The sequence below is a fragment of the Argiope bruennichi genome, chromosome 4, assembly GCF_947563725.1.
Source record: "Argiope bruennichi chromosome 4, qqArgBrue1.1, whole genome shotgun sequence".
In the NCBI taxonomy this organism is placed as follows: domain Eukaryota; kingdom Metazoa; phylum Arthropoda; class Arachnida; order Araneae; family Araneidae; genus Argiope; species Argiope bruennichi.
Genome location: NC_079154.1, coordinates 43,234,305 through 43,258,658, shown reverse-complemented (window position 1 = coordinate 43,258,658; position 24,354 = coordinate 43,234,305). Strand labels below are relative to the sequence as shown.

At 26.3% G+C, this 24,354-nt stretch overlaps 1 protein-coding gene across 1 annotated transcript in view; it reads right to left on the bottom strand.

Moving 5' to 3' along the window:
- LOC129967030 (neuroligin-4, Y-linked-like) overlaps positions 1 to 21,972 on the bottom strand; it is a 176,228-nt gene extending 154,256 nt beyond the window's left edge. The window contains exon 1 of the mRNA XM_056081662.1: positions 21,314 to 21,972. Coding sequence (XP_055937637.1) covers positions 21,314 to 21,788 — 475 coding nt within the window. The 5' untranslated portion in view covers positions 21,789 to 21,972. The remainder of the gene's footprint in view (positions 1 to 21,313) is intronic.
- Positions 21,973 to 24,354: the final 2,382 nt, after the last annotated feature.

The window sequence follows — 24,354 nt, the reverse complement described above, 5'->3', positions numbered from 1 at the left end:
TTTAAAATTAATAAAATTATTTCCTAGCATTTGAGTAATACAAAAAAAGCAAATACTAATACATGCTTCATAGAAGCATTTATAAAGTATTTATCAAATTTTATAGTAGTTGCTCTAGCATATTGAATTCGCTTGAGAAAAAATACATTTTTAATTTTTTAAGTATATTTTTTAATTAATTAATGTTGATTTTTTTCCAGATTGATTGAAATGTTATAGATTTTTTTTAGAAAAATTTTCAAATATGAATGTATATAAAGATGAATCAAGTAATTCAAAATGATTGAAAAATTTTCTCAAATCATTGTATACGCAAAACTGGTTTATATTCGTTCAGCTTTAACATGGCTCGATTTTTAGTATTTTTTTCAATGTATACGAAAGCTAGAGGCTTTCAGTAAAGCAGCTCCCCAAGTAACATCGAAAACATTCAGTAAACTTCAGGATCTCCATCCTAAGTGCCTTGAAACCGGGAGTGCTGATCCAATATATAAGGAAATTTGATAGGTTACTTTAGTTTGTTGAACTTGCCTTCGAAAAGTTAAAACCATTCAAGTGCTTCAACATTGCAGTTCGCTTTTCTTGTATCAGCATTTTCTAAACTGCGCATAAATTTTTCCTAGCAATATTTGTTTACAATCAATCATTCATTTTGTGAATTTTTTACAATTTTTAAAGTAAAAGTTTAGTTCGATTTTTATTCTGCTATGTGACATAGGTCTTTCTTTAGCATTGTATTTTCAAGCCATACATATATATTTAAATCTTTATAAATTTTTAGAATTCAGTTGAAATAACTCGTGTTTCCTAATTATTTCTGACTCATGTTTATGTCATTGCAAGCTTTTTTTTTCTGTCCAAGGTCTTCTGTCTTTCGAAATAAAGCCTATCATACCAATAGAAATAATATAAATCATATTAAACATGGAGTAATCAAAATTTTTTACTTAAGATTCAAAGTTTCAAATATGAATAGCATTTCTTTATTCTCCATAGATAAACCTAAAATTTTATTACAGTTAATAATAATTTTTATAAAACGGTAATATATTTGTCTACCACATTTTATACGCTCAATTTTAGTATCAAATTTTAATTGACTGAAATACAAAATTTGTTGGTTTAGATAATATACATTAATGTCCCGTTTCCTGTTGCAATAATATGGCCATCTTGGCCCGGACCACATAATTTTTAACCACGGTTAGATGACGAGGGCGATACCTGAGCTGGTATTCATTCTATAAACCTTCATGCCACAGCAGCGCTAAATTTGTAAGGACAGCTAGGGCTTAAATGTCACTTAGATGCTAAAGAAGGTATTGTTGAAGTGATCAAACATGATATCATATTTACTCATTTGGTATGAAATAAATGTTGAACCCAAAGCAATAAGAGTAAATATGTTACTTTATTAAATACTAACCACCTTTGATGATCAGTAGGTTAACTGGGATTAATGGATAGCTAAAATTTCGATCCTCCTGCTGGTGTGGAGAAGGGGGTGCCAACTCAGGTGTTGTCCTTGTCATCTGTTCGTGGTTCAAAATTGCGAGGTCCGTCAGAAAATAGCTCTAGTTTTGCGGGACGTTAATATAATTAAACTAAACTAAAATTTCGAATAAAGTGTGTATTTTATATGGTCCTTATGGCATTCTCAACAAAATATTTTTCAACTTTAAAACTTAATATTCATGTAATTTATACTAATTTAATTTTTAAAGTTACACAATTTTGCCCATTGCTCTATAAGTTTCCTTAATTTTCCACCAGAATGCATTCACTTATATTGCAGGAAATACCATTTTTTTTTTTTTTTTTTTTTTATAATGGACGAATTTGGGGGAAAAATTTAAAGCTAAACTTTAACTGTACGTATGAAAGAAATTTTTTAAAAAATTCTTAAAAGTATTTATACCGAAATCTACTGAACGTAGAAAAATAAATGAAGCAATTTCATATCTAAAATACTTTCATAACAATTGAAAAATAGTTCAAGAGGAACTATTAATATAAACAAATGCAAATTATTTGAATTTCGCTACAGCAATGAAATATATAGAATTAAAATATAGATAAAATATTTTTTTTGATAATTAACAACTAGACAAAATATTATATGTCCATTAAACTTTATCAGGTGTTAAGATATTGTTTTTAAATTGGTTTAAAATAAATTTTGAGCTGCAGCGCACACACGGACGCAAACACACGTATTCACTTTATTTTCAGTAGGAATTAAAATGGTTGTGATTTTTAAGACTGATTTGAAGAGTTCGGTTTTTGACATAAAATATAAATTTATGTATTAGTAAAATAAAAGACTGTTTCTTACCCTTAAATTATTTTGATCATAGAAAGAGTAATCTCTCTTCGTCACAAAACTGTTACAGGACTTTAATAATTTTGAAACATACAGCTTTTGTTTTGGGAAATTTATTTTTATTTTGTATATTTTATATCGTTTCTTGTACTACTTAAACTCTGTTCTTCCATAGAAATTAGAGTTTTATTTCTCATATCTAATTATGCAAATTGTATTTGTTTAATTCTTTTATCTAAACTAATAACAATTCATTAAAGATATTATGTTGTTATTAATATAAAATGCTGGTTTTTATCTATTTTAAACCTATTCACTTAACAATCATTATTTTTCTTAAAATAAAGCATTATATAATTAAAAAAATAATCAAAATTAAGTATGAATATGAATATGTATACATTCATTACTTTTCCAGGCAAAAAAGCTCATTAACTAATAGAAATTTCATATCACAACTGCTTTTAATTCATTTTTATTTAACTAAGTGAATTGCAGAACTCTTTTGGAAATTTAATTAAGAAAAGAGCATATTTAGATAATTGCTTTTATTCTCTAAACCAGAAATCTAATTCGGTATACTTGTATATTAATGAATATTTTTTATGCTTTTTTAAAAAAGAATTATTAATATTTTTCCTCTTAAAGAATGTAAAAAGTACGCTGAATATGAAGGCCAGTTTTGTTTTTCCAGCAGTGTAATAATATATATCCACTCAAAAAAATTAAAATCTGATTTTTGTGTTAATATGTGCTTGGTTAAACTATAGACGGTGAAAAACAAGTATTAATATCTTTATTTGCATTTTCTTTTACGAAATAAAAGCATTTCCTTTTTATCTATAATTGAGCAATTAATCTAATCGCCATGAAGATTATTTTACTTATCCACATAAATTTCGTAGATCCCCAGTTTAAGAGATTTCGCTTCATTCCATTTTTTTCCTGCAGTGAAATAGAATTCAGTATCACATTCTAAATAATAAAAATATTTTAATTTAATTATTATTAAAAGTATAAAAAGTTAAACTTTATTTATCAGACACTACATGCTAATTGGTTTCAATGAATCTGCGCATATAGATTGTTCATGTTAATCATTCGAATTTACTCATGAAGTTAATTGACATTAAGAAGAGGGCAACACTTACCATACTCAAATCTAAATAAATAGTTATTTTCCTAAAATAAACTATGTTATTTATTGATTCAAGTAAGGATTCGTGATTTCAGACTTTTAAGTAAATTTCGTAAATCCCGAATTGAAAAGATTTCACTTAATCCCAGTTGCTTCTTTCAGAGAAACCAATTTCAGTATCAGTATCAGATTCTAAATAATAAAAAAAATGTTTTAACTTAATTAGTATTAAAAGTATAAAGCATATTTATCATATATAACACGCTAACTGTTTTCAATGAATCTGTGTATATAGATTTTATTTATTTTTCATGTTAATAATTTTCATTTACTCCTGAAGTTAACTCAGATAAAGAGGGCAGCACTGAGTACACTCAAATTTAGAATAAATATTATATATCATAAAATAAAATGATGTTATTTATTAAGTATGGATTCGTGATATTCAGGTGTCTAAATGCAAAGAAAACCACAAACCTGCAATGATGTAACGAAAGTAAAATGTCTCAAGGGCATTATGCAGTGTTTTGAACCAACTGCATGTAATTTATTTCAAGAAACCACATAAACGCATTAAATGATTGTACTAATAACGTTCAATGAGACTGGGGATCACCAGAGATCTACACCCTCTTTACTTCAGGGTCGCTATGCTACTGTCCAGATAAATCAACTCTAGGCATATGCATTTCATAATAAATCCAAGGAATCACTATCCTGCCATAGTTATTATTAGGAATTGTTTGAAAGCATATTAGAATTTTCTTCAACATTCCTAATATGACATAAACATATCTTACCATTTGATCGAAAACATCCACCGTTAGATGAATACGCTACTCTCAGTTGAATTAACCTTACATGACTGAAAGATTCTTTGATAATAATATTATCAAATTGCATATACATAATGGACATACAAAATGAACAAGCGAAAAAATGTATAGATTTTTCGTTTGTTTATGTTGAAAAACATACATTGAGAAATCAGAATATGAATGCTGTTTTGCATTAAAACCAGCGGGAGTGCGTTTCCTCATAATTTCACGCAAAATCTCTAATAAAGATGTTTTTCCTAAGAACACCTTTCATGACATTCTGGTACAATAATTAGAAAATATTCACCTTTGGTATGAATTTACTACTTTTATTGCATCTATCGAGTTATCATTGGCGAGTTTTTTGGCAATAAAACTCGCCAAGTTAATAGTGTCATAAAACCGAATTTGTATTTTAGTCGCGTTTTCCCCAACCGACTTAAAACAAAACATGGACAAAAAATTACTTTTGTAGTCACAAATATCCACTACCAAATTTGACATATTTACGTAATTGTGTTTTTGAGTTATCGCGTTTACTTATTTATGAAAGTACAGACCGACAGACGGTTAACCTCTTGCACGATTTAATTTAAAATTTGATTATAAGTAGACCATGGATTTCAAATCCGTATCAAATTTTATATATTTCCTTCTTTTCGTTTTATGGTTATCATGTTAACGCATATTCGGATACAAGGACATACCATCTATAGACTTCTATAGACTGTAGACATTATAGAGTCTTATCTACATATCTTTCTTCGTTTTGTAGTTATTGTGTGAATGCATGTTCGGACACCAGGATAATCAGACTTCCTTTGAACGGAATTTATTTAAAATTTGATAGATATCAGCAAAAGTAGTGTAATTACCGTATCCCAAATCTTATCCATTCAGGCAAAATAGGTATTGAATTGTCTTTGCCACAGACATACAGACATTTTTCAAAAATGAGTTTGTCGAATTCAAAGAGGTAAAAAAAAGGAGATTCACCAAAATCTCCAATTCGTATTTTTTTTGACGATTACAATATTTTCTATGTATTTAGTATATAAAACAGTAAAAATTAGTTCACATATTGGTTAATCATTAGAATAACGCATGGAAATTCTGCTCAAAAAGTAACATTTGGGCAGTTACAGGCAGGCTGAGTTACAAAATTTCGACATAGAATGGTACCAATAATACAGAAGATTTTTTTTTTACGGATACTTGAAATAAAACCCAGTAGAAGTCATGACAGCTATTAGAAATCGCTGACAGTCAAGTATAATCATTATAAAGTGGACTCAAAGAGCCATCAAGTCTGTCACATGATTCATTCGATGAAATTTATCCTCAAAACAATATATCGAATCTTGGATAAATCGACTTTCTTTCGGTTTGTGAGGAGACCTGCTTTGTCAAAAGTAAGACACATTCTGGTTTATAGTTCAGTCAATACTGTGCTTTGATAAACTTGTCTGGCAAAGTTTTTTTTTTTTTTTTTTAATTTTCCATAGAATTCGGAATATCAAGTAAAAATTATCGTCAATTTTGTAAAAGAATCGGAAGGCCATTGACATCCCAAATATCGCTTATTAAAAGATTTTCTGAAAAGATATGGCGTACAGTTTCAGAAAGACGCTATGATAAATTCAGTACCTTCATATGTTTATGAAGGTACTGAGTTATTCACATAATATCTTGATATTATTCACACAATATCAAGTGATATCAATCACATAATGTCTTGATATGTTGACATAATATCTTGACAATCGCATAATATCATGATGCATGACATGTGATAACAATCACATAATATCATGATGCATGACATGTGATGACAATCACATAATATCATGATGCATGACATGTGATGACAATCACATAATATCATGATGCATGACATGTGATGACAATCACATAATATCATGATGCATGACATGTGATGACAATCACATAATATCATGATGCATGACATGTGATGGCAATCACATAATATCTTGATTTATTCACACAATATCATGATATTGTGTGAATAATATAAGATATTATTCACACAATATCTTCATAGCAGATATGTTTAAGGTATTAAAAGATATCTGCTATCAATATATTGTGTAGTTACAATTGCAAGGATTTTTTTAAAGATAATGTGTGAAAACAAGTCTAGCTCATGAATAATCTATCTAAGTCTATCTACCTTATTCAACGAATCAGGACAATCTGAATCTAAAACCATATCCATTCAGCGTCGTGCTTGAAAGTCCTCTATGGAAGTGAAATTCTTTACAGTAAGATATAGATTTCATAAGTAAAATAATTTCTTTGTTTCCACTTGCGTGAATCAGGCACTGTATTAAAATTTTTATTAGTATTATCTGCACTTTTTTACAGTTTTATTATAACAAATGTTACTACCGTACAATATTATATATAATGTGGGTGTATGTATGAAAAAAAAGGGATAATTTTCCTAAATATATCAATTTTAATATTGATATAATTGTGCCTCAGAATTATTTGCTTTCTAATTCACACTATTCTACAAAAAAATCCCTGATGAATTCTAGTTTTAAACTATCATATTTTGAATATTACTTATTATTAAAGAAAAATTTCTATTAAAAAGCAAAATAAAATTGAATTAAGGACATGAATTCATAAACATAATTTCTAATTAAATTGAATAATGAAATAAGAGTGAATATTTTTAAGAAACTTTATTTTATATATTTCATTGCTATAAAAGAACACATTTTCAGCATTAAAGAATTATATTTAGCATATGATTCTCAATACAATAGTTGCATTAAATTCTGATTCGTATTTCACAGTTTGTTTTTAATAACATGTCTGCGAAGAGTAAGCATCACATTCGTAATATATAAAATTTTATTTAAAGCCAATTTTATATTATTCGTTGCGATCAAAATTTTTAGTTAAATTGAATAAGTTAGTTCTATTTATTTTCCCATATTTTCATTGTTAATGTGAACTTCTCTGAAATAACAAAAATTAAGTTACATAATACAGCAAGCGAAAATATGTATTCCATACGTATATTTATTTAAAAAAATGTATTATGAGGTCTTTTTTTAATTTGTGGAATAAAAAAAACCAATTCAAATAAGTTTATAATTTTTATATTCATAGGATTAAAAATGAAACGTCATTTTTTAATAAATGAAATTTCCTTTTATTCATCCATAAATTAATGAAAAAAATAATATTAAAGATGATACTTTATTTTTCGTAATTATTTTAAGATCTTCATTTAATGCCATTAATTTCTAAACGATTTTTAAGGTGGAACGTATTGTTTTTAATACGAAAAAAGTATTTGTTTAATCATAAAACTTTTAATGAATATCTCTAAAAAATATCGTTAAAAATTTTTCAACTACATAATGTCATTAATTTTATTTTAATCGCAGTTATTAATGAGTTTTTGGGTTATTTTTATTTATTAGAACAAATATAGATAAAGCTTTACATTTGACTTTATAATTAACTTTATATAATCATCTTTAACTTAGCTAATTATAATATTTTATTTAGAGAGATTATTTTAACAAAATAATAGCATCATTAGAAAAAATAAGCTCAGAAATAGACTTTTCAGGAAAAGAATTTTAGGAAAACTCAATGATTTTTCTTCTCTGATATATTTGTGATATCTACAAAAGTAAAAACATTAAATTCAAAATGTAAGGTTTTGATGTTTTTGATCTGCTGAGTTTTTATTCCCGATGTTGAGACATTGACACAGCTAAATCAATTATAACTTTTTTTTTAGAAATAATCATTCTAAATACAAAACGTCTCGTATATCACATGCTTATTGGATATGAACTACAACATTTTACAATGCAAGCGACATAAAGCAAAATGGTGCTTGAATACAGGCTCATATTTTAGTCATTGTTATCTTTCAACATTGAGGAATATCTTTATTTAACATTAGGAAATAGCGAGAATAATATTATTATACAGAAATAAAATTGCAAAATACTTGAATATATTCAAATTATCTTCAATATACAAAGAATCATTTATCACCTTTATGTATAAAGACAACGAATTTTTCTAATAAAAATGCATCTAATTTGAATATAATTAGTATAGATGTTCTGAATTTTTAGTTTAAGTTCTTGAAAGAAATATGAGCTAAAAATGTAATGAAATAAAATTTCATCTCTATTAAGCATAGTATTTAAAAATTCTAAATTTTACGTATTTCTTTTATATATCGTGATTTTCGTTTTCGTAATACTAAGTTTACTATGGATAAATTTTTTATGGAGCATATGCATATTAAAAGCAAAATTCATTTAAACACATTTAATTTTACAAATCATTCTCCAAAATTAAACAGTATTATTAAAATGCATTTTTTTAATTGACTGATTTCTATGATTTTGTCCATAAGAATTGAGATAGAAGCTGCATATTAAAAAAAAATGTTTTGTAGGAAATGAAATTCAACATGTTTAACTGAAAATATGGGATATTAACTATTATCTTATTCTAAACAAATTTTTATCATACAATCATAGAATAAAAACTTGTTTTTTATTGGTGATTTCTTTAATTTTTAAATAAACTTATGCTTTACTTCCTAATGCATCAAATCTTAATTTTCAATTACATCGAAGACTCAAAAGTCATTTAACTTTACAAAATATCTATATTATCATGCGTTCATTCTTTTTTTAAATTTTCTACTACGCACTAATAAAGTATATAAATATCTTTTTATCATTTATAAGGATTTTTTTAAATTATCAAGTGAAAAATTTCTGTTTAAATCATGATTGAAATTAAAGTATAAAATTGTCTGTATAATTATCATAACTGTCAATTAGGAAACTTACATTAATCATCTCATGGAACAAACGAAATATTACACAAAGGAATAATTTTTATAGAGATTTTAGAAAAAAAAAGACTTTAAATTTTAGAATTTCTTTATTATTGCAAAAATATTAAGTTGACAAGAAATATATAGTTATTATAGATGTTTTCAGAGAGACGAATTTCATTTATCTAGCGCTTAACGTTTTGTAATTATTGTGCTTATTTCTACTTAAACAACTAAACATTTTCAGAATGGATTTTATTTATAAAAGGAAATACATAAAATTATTTCGTATAAATTTTAATTGCGCTAATGGTTTTTTTGTGTGATTTTATAGGCAGATTCAAACTGAAATTTTATTAACTTCATAACAGACCAAAGCAGATTAAATTCCAGAATATCTATATATATTTAAAACATATAACAATAATAACCACTTAATAAGTTATATAAAAACATATAATTTTTTTAAATGATATTATAAACTTTTTTTGCAAATATTAGACATAAATTAACCAATGAAAAAGAAATTACAACAGATATAATAAATAAAATGAATTTAATAATCTTATATGTTAAACGCTTTAAAATATTGAAAAAGCCTTATAACGTATCATTTAAAATTTTTGCAATAATTTCTCCGCCATTAATTTCAAATTTAAAATAAATTCTTACTCATGAAATTCATTATAAATCTGTATAGCAAAGATAAGTATCATTTATGCAAGAATAAATTTCATTTTATGATTTATTTTATTCAAAAGCCTGCAATATCAATGTACTGAATATTTCATGCAAATAATTGGAAAGAAATAAGGGTGAAAATGTTTTTAAATTTATTCTTAATCAAAATATATTTATCGACATTAAATTGAATTTACGGTATGTCTAGACATTTGAATATATAATACTACCAAAAATTTAAGATATGTGACTTTTTAAAATGAATTAAAAGATGTTTTACGTATCTCCTTTTTGTTCTTTTACTGATAAATTCATAAATTCATTTTCTTTGAGGATAGGATTCCAAAGGATAAAAAATATTAAATTAATGAAAAAATATATAAATCTGAAACATCTATCGGCTTATGGAAAAATAAATCTAAAATTCCATGCCGAAACAGAAGAAAAATTTCTTTTTCCATGAATGTATACAATTACCGCAGTTAAAAAAGGCATTCTTCAGATTCATCATATAAATGTAAACAATTATAAATCTTTTATATTTTTATTCTTTATTATTTCATTGACATATTATTTGTGTTTTTATTTACATTATTATTATTACATTTTTATATTTATAATACTATTACAACATTTTTATTTGCTACAAAGTCTGCTATATACTTAAAGGAAGTTCTTAGCTCTCATATTATGTTTTAAAACCTTAATCTAATTTAGCCATAATAAATTTCTTATTTTACTCTAAATTATAACTGTTTTTAATGGCATTGTTCTTCCTATTGAATATTTCTAATAAATAAGATTATATTTTTCTTTCGCGTATATCATGGAAATTAAGTCCAATGAAAAAAAAATATATTATATTATTTTAACTACTCCTATATTGGATTTAAATTTAGCTACAAATGTATGTTTCATACATCCATTAATATTTCTCATAAAACTTTAATTTAATGTTTCAGATTTTGCAAAATGTTAAGATAATTTAATTAGAAATTCTTAGTAATTTATTTTTATAAAACTTTCAGTTCGCCTTAAAATTAAATTTGCAAAACTTTCTTAAGGTGAAAGAATAAAGTATTTCATTTTTAAAATCAGTCGTTATTTACCAGTGATACAACGGATTGTTGGAATCGAATGCAATATCATAAATTCACAAATTTAACATTTAATTTTTTTAAAGTTTTCAAATTTTCTTCATTTTTAATCTTTTAAAGCTGTAACAAAAATTTACAGTATTATTTCATTATATGATATTAAAAAAGTTAAACAATTTCAAATAGGGTTCAATCACAGGAAATTAAAAATAAATGTGTTTCACGATGTTCGTATAATTTTTTAAAACTGTTTAAGTACTAAAGCATCTGAAAACGACCATTCAAACAAAGAACGATGATCACTGAAATATTCTTATAAAATTACCTTCCCTCTCGATTAAGTGTGATAATTAAATTCTAGGATTGATTAAATTTTCTTCTTAAAAGTGTCTCACTTTGACAGAAGGAAGAGTCGAGCCATTTTCCTTTTACAATTTTTCCACATAGCCATTTGCTAAGTATAGTTCTTATTTGTATGTTAAATCCTTAGAGATACGATATGTTTTTGCAATTTTTGAATATGAAAAGAAAAAAAAATCATTAAAAAAGGAATACTGGCATTTCTGTATTTGGGAGATACAGGGCTCCAAGGCTCTTTAACAAGGAAGCGAAAGTTAATTTGTCTGCCGGAAAATGTACAGCAAATTATTATTATTTTTTTAAAATTGATGTCTGTTTGATGAATTATATAACATGCGATGCAGATTTCTAGCGTATCAAGTGAATTAAAAACAATTTTATTCTAAACATCACGGGAAAAGAAATTTACTTATAAATATTTGTATCTGATTAATTCAGTAATTTTTTTAATATGATTTTTTTAAATATTTTTTATATGAAAAAGGTAAATAGCTATGAGAAAAAAAGCATGTGAAATTATGCTGCATACACTGTTGTTTTTATTTTTATTTCATTTGGGTTAAGAATTCTCGATATAAGTAGCTTTGAAGGATTAATAAATTATGTGTATAATTTATGACAGTTAATGCCATTCCTTCATATATTATAGTATTGTAATTTCCTTGTTAATTGTTCTTATGTCCCGACAAATTTTTCCATATCACCGAATTTCTTGAAAAATTCTTAAACTTTATTTTGATCTTAGATTTGAATTTTGAAATTGATTTAACAAGTTTATTAAATCATTTGTCTATTTCACTATTTAATCGGAAAGGGATAAAGTAATGCAGTTTCTCATCATTATTATTCTGCTGGAGATGTTCTCGTAATATTTTTGTACCCTTTCAGTTTTTCTGGAAAAGTTCAAATTTATCTTTTCACTTTATTGATGTATATTCCGAAATGAGCAAGAATCAGCTGGAAGAATGATTAATATCACTTTTGTTTTCATCTAGAATTTGAAACTTTATTTTTATCGACGTTTTGCCATTACGTCTATTTTTTATCTAATTTTTGTGATACAATATGATTCGTAAATACAATATGCAACAGATCACGAACCCCGATAAAAGAAAAGAATTCAGTATTTCGTTTTCTTTTCTTTCTAATGAAGATGACAAATACATTATGATGTATATATTTATACTGACGTAAAAATTTATACTGACTTATTATATGACGTGATTATTTATACTGAAGTAAAAACTTATATTGACATATTATATGACGTAATATTTATACTGACGTATTATATGATATAAATATTTATACTGTCTCAAATGATCAAGTCAAAGAAATTGTATGACAATTCGTAAGAACAATCTTAAATTAAAGGTTTAAAGTGTTATACAGTTACAAGGGAATTTTAATAGCAAAACACAATTAATTTAACACAATTAACTCCCCTTCCCCCCAAAAAAATCGACAAGAATCTTTAGAATGCAAATTAAACTAAAAGCGTGAATTGCATGTTTTATATTCCAAGTGAACTTTGTGATAAAGTGAAATTTCAAATTGAAAATAATTTATAACTTCCACAGTGAAATTATTGTGGAAATAAATACTTATTTCTTTCTAAAAAGAAAAAAAAATTCAAATGATATATTAGCCATTTTAAACGGTCCTTGTATAATATATTATCATTTGTAAAAGTATTTAAAACAAAAGATACAAATTAGTTGTTTCCCTTTTTTTTATGCTATCTTCTTTAAAGATTAAATTCTCTTAGATAGTAAGCAGCTTAACAATTTAATACTTTTGTTTAGAACAATTAATTTCGAATTCAAATCCCATTACTCTCGTTCAGGTTTGAAACTCTCGAGACATAAGAGAACACAAAGCAAATAATTCTCAATAGACCGTTATCTGTTTATTAAAATTTCTTCAAATCGATATCATTCGTGTAAAACAGAAGAAGTAATTTAACTAGTTTAAGCGAAGTATTATTCATTTTTTCATTCATAACATTTGTTTTATATTTTCAGAATGAAAATAAATGCAGTTGACACATTTAATTTGATATCATTCAGATTAAAATGTAAGCTTACTTCGAATGTCTTTTTTTTAATTTCATTCTAAAAGAAATATAGTAGCATTTTATAAATATTGAAAATATATCAGAAATCTCTTATAAAAAAATAACTATTTAACGCATGAATCGGTTGGAAATTATTTTGAAGATTATGCAGATTTTTTTTAAAGAAAGCTTCAAGGAAAAATAATTTTTTGCTAAGTTAATTTGAAATATTATATATTAATTACTAAAAAGACAGCAAATAATATTTGATTTGTCATAACTCTTCGTTTAAAGTACGATTATTTTCAGAAAAAAAATTATTTAATTCATGTTAGTTAGATGGAAATGCAAAATTACATGGAATCGGCAAATCAAAAACAAGAATAATTAAAAATAAAATTATCTTTAGGTAAAATTGCTTTATGATTCTAATACAAGGAAAGTCTTTAAAATTAAGAAATTAATATTTAACTTAATTAAAAGTCTTGTAAGTTACCAATTTTTATTGATTATTTTACCATAAACTTTTATTTAATTTGATACTCACGCTTCAAAGATAAAATTTTGAGTAATAATATTTTAAAATATTTCCTGGTGTATTAGAGTTTTGAAATTTATTCGTTTGTGTATTTTTCATGACAAAAATTTTGCATATTATCAATGGGAACATATATTCAGAGTTTAGTTATTAGTTTATCGAATAATTTAATTTCAATTTCATCATATTAACGACACCAGATATTCCAAAATTAATTTCAAGAATAATTATTTTTATTCGAAACTGATAAAATATTTATAATCAAGAATAATTATGTTCATATTATATTATAATTTATAATCTTAGAAATGGGGATTGAATAAGAAGAATTTCATTTCTTAAAATACTAATAAAAATATGTTTAAAAAGAAATTTTGCGGCGGCCATTTTTTGATTTTATATTCTAAATTCAAATTAAGAATTTACATTCGAAATTCAAGAAAAATTATGTTATAAGAACAATTATGTTTATTAGGAATTGATAATAGGTTTATATTATTATGTTTATAATTCAAGAATAATTATATTTATAATTATGAATTATAATTTAGAATCTAATAAAGGGAGATTGAAATAAGAAAAATTTTATTTTTTAGAACACTAATAAAAATAGGTTTTAAAAACGTTTTTAAGGATAAAGGGATTCTTTTATATTCTAAATTTCAATTACTTTTAAGAAAACTAAAGTAAAAGTTCTTTAAGAAATCTCAGATTTTATTGCAAAAGCATAACTTTACAAACAATTCGAAGAGGGTAAATATGAATTTTTTTTAAGTTCACGTTTTTTAAAGTTTTTAGGCCAAAATTCAAACAAACTGAGAGTGACATTTCAAAACAGCAAAAAATTCTCCTCCCATAACAAGTCAGCAAATATTCTGTTGAAAGCAAAGCAGCAACATAAATCTTACAACAAAATTCTGTATGAAATGTTTTCAAACATCGTTTTCGACTTACGATAAAAATCTCTTCTAAGAATCTGATTCACGAAAATATATTTTATATCTTGAAAGATTTTGTCTTTGAATCACTATAACGAAATTCTCCTTGTATGGGATCATCAATGGAATTTAATAAAAATAAATTAAGAACGTTGCAAGAAATGTTTAATTCAGATTTGTTTATATGCGCTTTTAAAATTTTGGACAATTACAAATTATTTTCTTTTAGTACACAACTTTGAATCTTTCTTTAACTGAATGGTTTACTATGGTTCTTTATTATTACATTACATATATATTGTGATCAAGAAATAACAGGAGGTGTTTGGAGCCCTGTAGCGTGTTATATACTGGATGAAGTATAACAAAATTTTGCCACCATATGCATTAAAGTATGCAGTTTCGATTTGTCAACAAAAAAAAAAAATTAGTACTAAGAAGCACCTACAAAGGAAATCCTGGTATTGCAAGCGCATAATGTGAGAAAAAAGAATACATAACTGCCAATGAAAACAATAAATAGCAACACGCCAAATACTAATGACAAATGTTTATTATAGCAACTTACAAATTTGACCTAGCCTGGTGTTCCAATAATTAATTGCATGCGGTACACGAGGTTTTCGACTGTGGCTCGCAGCATATCGGCTTTTATTCGTCTAACATGTTGTTATTTGTTAATGTTATTTGTTCTTTTAAAGTAGGAATGTCAGGGACATGTCCTTGATACCAACGCCTTTCAAGCTATCAAATAGCCCTACAATCAGAAATCGTCCTCTGCATGAAGAAAACTTTACGTCCTTGGCCTGGCTGCTAAGAATTCTTGTTGCTTCAAATCTTTCTACCATTCTTTGTAAGTTAGTTATGGTCATTGATCCTCTACGTAACTGTTTTAACCACCGGTATTCACGAAGCAGTACTGGCATTTTCACCCCTCTGATAAAACAGTTTGACTAATAAGGCACGTTGACGTAATGACAACGCCATCTACGGGCAAATTCTTGCAGAATAAATTGAATTCCATCAACCTTTCCTTTTAACCTCGATATCGTGTCACAAAGTATCCGTATATGCAAATTACATAATGAAGTTTTCGATCGCAGCGTCAGAATCCTCACTGTCGGCGTTTTTTAATACTAATATTTTTTCTTGACAAATCGAAACCGCACGCTTTAATGTGTATGAGGGCCAGATTTTGTTATATTTCGTCCAGTACATAACACCTACATGGCTCCGAACACCTCCTGTTATTTCTTGATCACCCTGTATAATCATTCGTATAATTATCATACTTAAATATATGCACATTATTATTCATATGATAAATAGATTAATAACTTTTACATGTTATTATTTATAGCAGGTATTATATGTTATACACTCTCACACACATTTATATTTATTTTTATACAATTCATAAAAAATTAAAAAGGCCTAATATTTTGACAATTTGTTTTCTCTTCGAAAAAATACATTTTTATATAAAGATAAGAAAGATAAATTTTGGAAAAAAAAAAAAAAAAAAAAAACTTTGACTGCAAAATTTTGAAAAACTTCAGAAATATAGATTTCGTCGAAAAAAATTTGGAAATATCTATATATCCTTGAATTCGAAATGTAATAGACGCCTATTTATTTTTTATGCCAGTCCTTCAAAGGTATGCATAACTATCTATTCTAGGAGCATATTTCATGAATAATTAAAAAAATAATGAACTATATGGATTAAATTTGGCATATGCTCATCATTTAATTAGCAAATTATCTGAAATTTTGAACCAAATCATTTCACAAGTCTACTATCTATTATCTATGTATATTGGCAAATTATAATACATTGTGATACTATAACTTCAACTACATTCATACGTTCAAGGCGAAATATTTATGCAAAATGTTGTTTGCATAATACGGAAATCACGTAATAGCACTTGCAAACTACATAATAAGTACTACTGCATAAAATTTATTACAAGAAATTTTCGCAGACGAACGGCTCATCACCGACAAGACACTATTTTGCACCAGTTTAAGTAGACACTCACTTCATTTTGCTCCCTATTCTTTTTTCTCGTTTTTGAGTTATTTCTGCTTGTTTATTTATTTTCATGTAACAAGCGATGATTACATTTGAAGTTTTGAAATATATAACTCCCTCCATCAGGTTATCAGATGAAATATAATTTGATAATCCCAATATACACAGGATTCAAGGAGCCATGTTAGGGAAACTATATTGAAATTTCCTCGATTTCGTGCAATGAGAACCTTTATAAAAGATGATAATCTTTTATAAATATGTTTAGACAGCGGATGCTAGTATATTGCCATACATATTGTCCATATTGTGTATATTAAATTTCATTACACAGTCTCTATAATTCTCCAAAATATTATATGCATATTTATTTTGTTAATTTTAATAGTAAATACATATTAATTTTGTTAATGTTTAACCAGTAATTGGTAGATGAACTTTTTATGAGAATACCTTTTAAAAATACAGCTAATAAAATTATAAATTTTACTTGAATATAACGAACATTCCTAATTTTGATAAACTCAGAATTCATATTATTTTAAAGATTGCTTATAATATATGCTTTATAAATTGCCTTATTTTTAGTATTGAAAGCTATTTGTTCTTTACTAATCACACCTTGTTGGTTACTTATCACAGCATCTAATTATAAATTCTGATATAATTTTTTAAGGCACAAATTCTGAAACGACATGACCTAAAAAAATTTGTTTTAAAGTTTGTATCACAATTATCTTATTAAATTAATTTATACTAATTAATGCAAAGACAGAGCTGTAAATTTAATGAAATGAATTCTTGAAATGCAGTAAAAAAATCAGTTACAAATAAAGATATAAACATCAACCAAAAAAACTTGAAAAAGTTATTTTTTTCCTCAAGCATTCTTTTTAAATTTTTTAGCATTTGGCTTTCCCAATTAAAAAACTTTAAGTTGTAGATTCTTTCTTCCCTCTAGATTTAATTTATACAACCTCCTTTTTGCCGTCCTTTTAAGCTTTCATAGTAATTTGATGCTGTTGAATATTAATGCAGAATTAACGTTATTTCCTGAAATAAGGATAAGCAAAACATTTACGCATATTAAGTTAGGCAAAGCTCTTACTTTCCAGAAAGGATGTCACATGGAATTAAAAAAATGAACTCAAGTTTTTAGTTATCCTTTCTAATATTCTGGAAAAAGAAGTCTGTAAGGAACTATTGTATGAACTTAATGGATCATTTAAGGAATAAATAATTTTCAGTGAATTTCAATTGCGATTTAGTACGCATTTTATTTTATTTATAATTATACCCAAAATAATTCTAACATTATAAACGTTTAGAAAGAATGTCACACTATAAAATTGCTTATAAAATTCTGAAATAAAAGCTTGTTTATTTTATCGGATTCCACGTATGTTTATTTTTTTTATAATATTAATGACTTTGAGCAAATTTGCAACGAAGTTTCAAGTATGCAATAAGGTGAGAAATTGTATTTTTTATATTTCAACTGTCAGAATTATGTATAGTTAACTGTAATTATATATCAAAAATGAATTAAGATGAATTTAAAAAAAAAAACTTTTGAAATTTGTTATAACCATGAGAATCTCATTTGTTTATTCAAAATATTTATTTCATTATTAGATATCGAAAAATAAAATGACTTTCTAAAATATGTAAAGCTTTTTTTCATTGTTAGATATCGAATATAAAATCGAGATAATATTTATTTCATTGTTAGATAGCGAAAGATAAAATGCCTTTCTAAAATATGTAAAGCTTTTTTTTCTTTATTTTTCGTTTGATTTTCTAAATTAATTTACACTAATTTTGGAATGAAATGACAGTGCGTTAGTTCACTATGAATGCATTAAAGAAATATATTTGATTTCATTTCTAAAGGTTACCGATTGCCAATTTGTTTAAAAAGAAAGATAATGGACAAGGCTTATAAATATATTTCCAACATTTTAAATTTTTGAAATATCCCAGATCCTTACTTATTTTTAACAGAAGCATTCTTATCTAAAGGAAGTATTTAGTCAAAAGCTCAGAGGTTATTTCTTATTATCTTACAATAAATTGTAGTTTTTTTAACCTTGATGAATTTTATCATTATGATAAAGCTCAGGTTGAAATTTCAGATTATTCACAATGTGCGATTGTTTCACATTTTGAAAAATGTTTATAGAAACATAAATTTTAAGAGCACGTTTATCTGTAAATATGATGAGACTGTTTGTTATTAGCTTTAGCTATATAAAATATAAGCAACATTGGTTGTTCACTTATCAATCAGTGAAAACCTTCGAAAAATATTTTAATTTTATTACCAAATGTAATTGTTGATGCTTTGCATTTTCTTTACCACAATTAATAGCATATATTATAAAACAGTCACAATTTTAAAATTTTCGAAACTGGTTTTGAGAAAATTAACTTTGGCAGTTACGGGTTTACGTTTAAGAAGGACCTGCCCCAAAAAATATAAAACTTGTGAAACTATTCAATATTTTTTTTTTAAATAACTAACTCACTATTCTTATTACCAACATTTTATATAAATTTTCTAATTCCTGGAAAAGAAAATTTCCGGATAAACGTTTCTAATTCCTGGAAAAGAAAATTTCCAGATAAACGTTTCTAATTCCTGGAAAAGAAAATTTCCAGATAAACGTTTCTAATTCCTGGAAAAGAAAATTTCCAGATAAACGTTCTTTCGTTTTTCATAAAGCCTTCATTAAATAAATGAAGGTTTCTTCTTTATTATCCACTTCTAAATTATTTTTAAGAAATCTCATTATAGAACGGGGCTTACTAATTGTTTTGCGAAAATTCACTTTCAAATGTTCTGCAATTATATTATATTTTGAAACAATACTTGAATATACATTCACTTCGGCAATAAATTTAAAATGAGACAATCTTGCCCCCGGCACTATTTTAAGAAAAGTATGTACGATAGAAAATGATCTGATGTTACAATTTAAACATAAAAGGAAATGCAGTGGAAATCTCCTTGTTATTTTGTGCAACAAAATTGTTTCCTGTTACATCCATGTTCGCTTTAAAAAGATAGATTTACGAAGTTGCATCCCTTAATAATGCGTCCATTAGCTATAAGAATTTATTTCTTTTTGTTTCATTGCGATTTCGTTATATTGGAAAACAAGAAGAAAAAAAAACATCAATGTTTCAGCAAACTTAAAAATAATATCCCTATAAAATGCTTTAATATAATATACAATTTTTTAACAGGAAAAACATATTTATGGGAAACAATTTATGAAGTTCTTTACGAATTTTTTTTTTCAGAAATAACACTAAGTTATCTCATTTATTGAATAAAATAAAAACTGAATACAACTTTTTATTGCCGCAAATTAAATTGTTTTGTATCAAAAAATATTTTTTAATTCTTTATAATATTCAGTTTGAGATTTTCTGTTACTTCAAACATCGTAAAAAATCGATGGAACATGTTTTTTTATTCTTGAAATATCGGAACTTTTCGTAGAAGTAATTTTATATAATAGAAAGTTTCCGGTACTTTATATTCATTTTAATCGATGAGTAAATGTAAAATAAATGAAAAAATGATGTCTTTACAAATAAAGTTAGATAAAAACACTGAAATCGTCAAGTAGCCCGCTTTAATAGTTCCTTTTATATATATACAAATATAATGCATTGTTGTTAATTCTGAATGAAAGTAATTTTTTTCCGTTTTCTAAATAATATCAGCTTTGTAATTTTTTTTAAAAAAATGCTTTATAAAATTGTTTGCATATTGAGACGAATGAACCTATATTTTAATCAAAATTACTAAAAGCTGAAAACAGTATCTCGTTTTCCTAATTTTTATATATAATTCGAACACTACCTTCAGAAGAAAAAGTTTTTATTTAATGATTATATATCACGGAAAATTTGTAATCACCATGTAAAAAAGAAAATAAAGTCACAAGATAAAATAATGTTGAGTTTTTTTTTTTTTTGCAAAGTATAATAATATTCTTTATTATTTTACTCACTTCTAGGCTTTTTACTTTAACCCTTTCTAGGGCCATGGGAAGTATGTTTCCCACCAAATTCATCAATCTTTGTATGGAATTATGTAGTTTTAAGTAAGTTCTGACAAATATTTCAACCAGACGGAACCTTAGATGCTCCATTTCCTTATTTCGCACAAAATGGTGTATCTTGATTTGTCACTTAATTATTAATTAACCAAATTAATTAATGAATCAAAAGAAATTTATCTAATAAGCTAAATGAATCACTTTTCTTAAGCCAATCACAATCTTAAAAATATTTTAATATATAATGACTAGAAAAAAATAGCCCTTTAAAGGGTTAATAGAATTTGTAAATATACAAATTTTAATATCAATAAATTGCCATACGTAAAAGGTGTCACTTTGTGTCTCTTATTGTAATAAAATACCTGTTTCTTAAAAACCAAAGCTAAAATTTCACTTACCCGACTGGGGGGCGTAGATATTCAGATATAAGCAATCCTCACTCTGGTTATTTAAGTAGGGCAACAATCTTCTGAGATACTGGAATCGACCAAGTGGCATCTTCTTCAAAGCTTCTGTTTCATTTGCAATATTTGGCAACTTTTGTGGACATACAGGGCCAAAATGATCTGCAAGTCGAACACCTTTCCAATGTGGGGATGTTACAGGTGGCATGAATCGCAAACGTCCCTTTGGGGCACCAGCATAAGGTACCCCTAAAAATACTTCTGTGGGTTGCAGCTGTCGACTAGGTAAGCTGCTTATGAAGCCGCGTAAAGAACCATAACGTGTGTTGACCACTCGTGTGCTTAGTGTCTTGGAATCACTGTCTATATGTCTGGACAAAATGGTGTGGCATATCATAGACAATAGTAAAATCATATAAATAGGCAACTTGCTCAGTGAAGAGTTTTTTAAAATGATATTGGATGTCATGTTCGATTTTCAGCAAAATTATTTAATAGAAGATGACTGTCTTGAAAATTATTTTGTAGAATTAGTTTGAATATTTGCAAGCAAATATATACAAACGCACATGAATTTTATATTTGATATAGTCAAATGATCAGTTTATATTTCGTCTTTCTCATATATAAACACTTCTTCGGAAGTATTCTCAATAATTTGGAGTAGGTTCCAATATTCTTATGAAATAATGTTTGTAAAAATAATGCAGATACAATTCTTTTAAATAATCACTCAAGTAAATAATTTACTTAAAAATAACTCGATTTTTAAGTAAGAGTTCACAAAAATGGCATATGTTGAATTTCTCGGCGACAAAGATAGTCCTTACATGATGAGAGAACTTTCATATAAAAAGCAAAAAATAAATAATCTCATTTTAAAACATATTTATGAAAAAAAAACCTCTTTAACTAATTTTTATTAAATATATAAAAAGTAATATCGCTCTACTAACCGTTTGTAATATACGTCCAACAAACGACACATCCACAAGATTCCATTCAAAGTTTACGAATAAATCTGCCAGATGATATAGCACCCTAAATGTAAAGTACCAAATATTTCCCACGATTTATACGAGTCTTTATGAATTCCTGACTCGATCGTAAATCTGGCGAATACTTTGCAAGTCGCGCAAAGCCGTGATAAACTTAGTGAGCAGGAGAAATTCGCCGAATACCAGGCGATCCGGAGAGCACTATTCCCCAGCCATGAACGCATGCACACAAGTGAGGAGCAGAAGCCAATAAAGATGCCGGGAGAAAGAAAGATCCTGATCTTGAGCTTCAAGATTCAATTCTCCGTCTGCCTGGAGAATGGAACGGCTAGCCACCGGGCAGAGGAACGCATGTGCAGATCTGGCATGTGGGGATTTTTCCACTCTTTGCAGGGTGTGAGGGGGAAGATATCGTAGTCAATAGGCCAAACGAATGCTCTTATTCGGTGATGTTTGTCTGCACTTTAGGCTTGCTCTTGGGTAGGAGGAATCCCATTAACATGGGGATCACATGCTTCCAACAAGGCCGCTTTCTTTAGTTCCAGGTGTAGGCCAATTTGTCTTGTGCTATAAAGAAAAGGAATATTCTTGTCTCAGGAATAAAAATAAGATCGTGAGAGAAACGCAAATTGAGATAAATAGTTTTCAAAATCTTTTTCAATACATTATTTTCATTCATGCAAGGAATAACTATGTGTTATTTTGTATATTTTATGCTTAAAATAATTATTTATTCCTTTTATTTATGTGAAATATAATTTAAAAAATATTATTTTTAATAATGATTGATAATTGCTCAGTTTGAAAAAAAAATATTTCTTAAGATATTACATACAAATACCGAGAGGGTTTCTCTAAAAGAAAATCATCTTTCTCAAAAACTATCACAGAAGCTTTTGCCATCTTTCTTACGTATGACAGACAAAACTTTTATATTTAAAAGATATTCTATTTATGGTCAAAGTATGATTTTGTAAATAATATTTAAGCATAAACTTTGAAATGCGTATAGTATACTGGTGTTTCACATTCATTAATAATTATGATTTCAAGAAAAAATGGGAAGTTGAATCATTAAGGTTTTATTATATAAATAACTACTGAACGTGTATAAAAAACCATCTGATAATTCATACTAGGATAGAAAAGATATTTTATAAGGCCTTAGAAATAGTAATTGATTTACACAACATAAAATAAAAATTAATTATGAAAAAGTTGAAAGGAATGATCATTTTGTTTATCTAAACATTATTTTTGGTCTTGATAATTTATTTTTCTAATAACACGTTTAATACTTTTTTACTCTAAAATACAATTTAATATAGAAAGTTTAATCACTGCTTCCCTCACAAAAGAAAATCAAATTCAGTTTCTGGAAAAAAATAGGGCTGAAATACGATTTAAGTAAAAACTAGTGTTAGGAGGCAATAAATAAATTCATAAAGTGAAGTTAATTTCCTTATCAACATCCGCATATAACAACTTGAATTACAAATAGAAATGAAGTCGAAAATAATTAATCATAAATATAAGTGCCATTATAAAAAAAATATCATAAATAGCTCCTGTAACATAAAATAGAAGAAAAGGACTTTTTCAAATCTACTTTTATTTTATTAATATGTACATCCTTAACGTTTTGCGGAAAGAGCAAAAGTTATATTTTATTATTTACTAACTACTTTTGGTCACCAAGTGGTTCGGCGGGATTAGTGTTATACGAAATTTTAATTTAAATATTTCCTGTAATTTGTTTTCTTAATAGCTTCTTCGTCAAAATATTACTAAGCTTTAAGTTTTGATATTCATATTAATATAAAAACCTCACCTTGTTCAGTTTATTGTTCCATGTTTCACTCTAATATTCTATCAGTTCCTATAAAATTATTTGGTTTTTAAAGTGAAAGGGCTTCAACCATTTAATACAAAAATATTTTTGTCGAGATCAAAAATATTTTTTTAAATGTGAATAAGAAAATATAATGATTCAGCAATAAAGTTTTATGTGTTTTAATAATTTGCGAAAAAATTTAG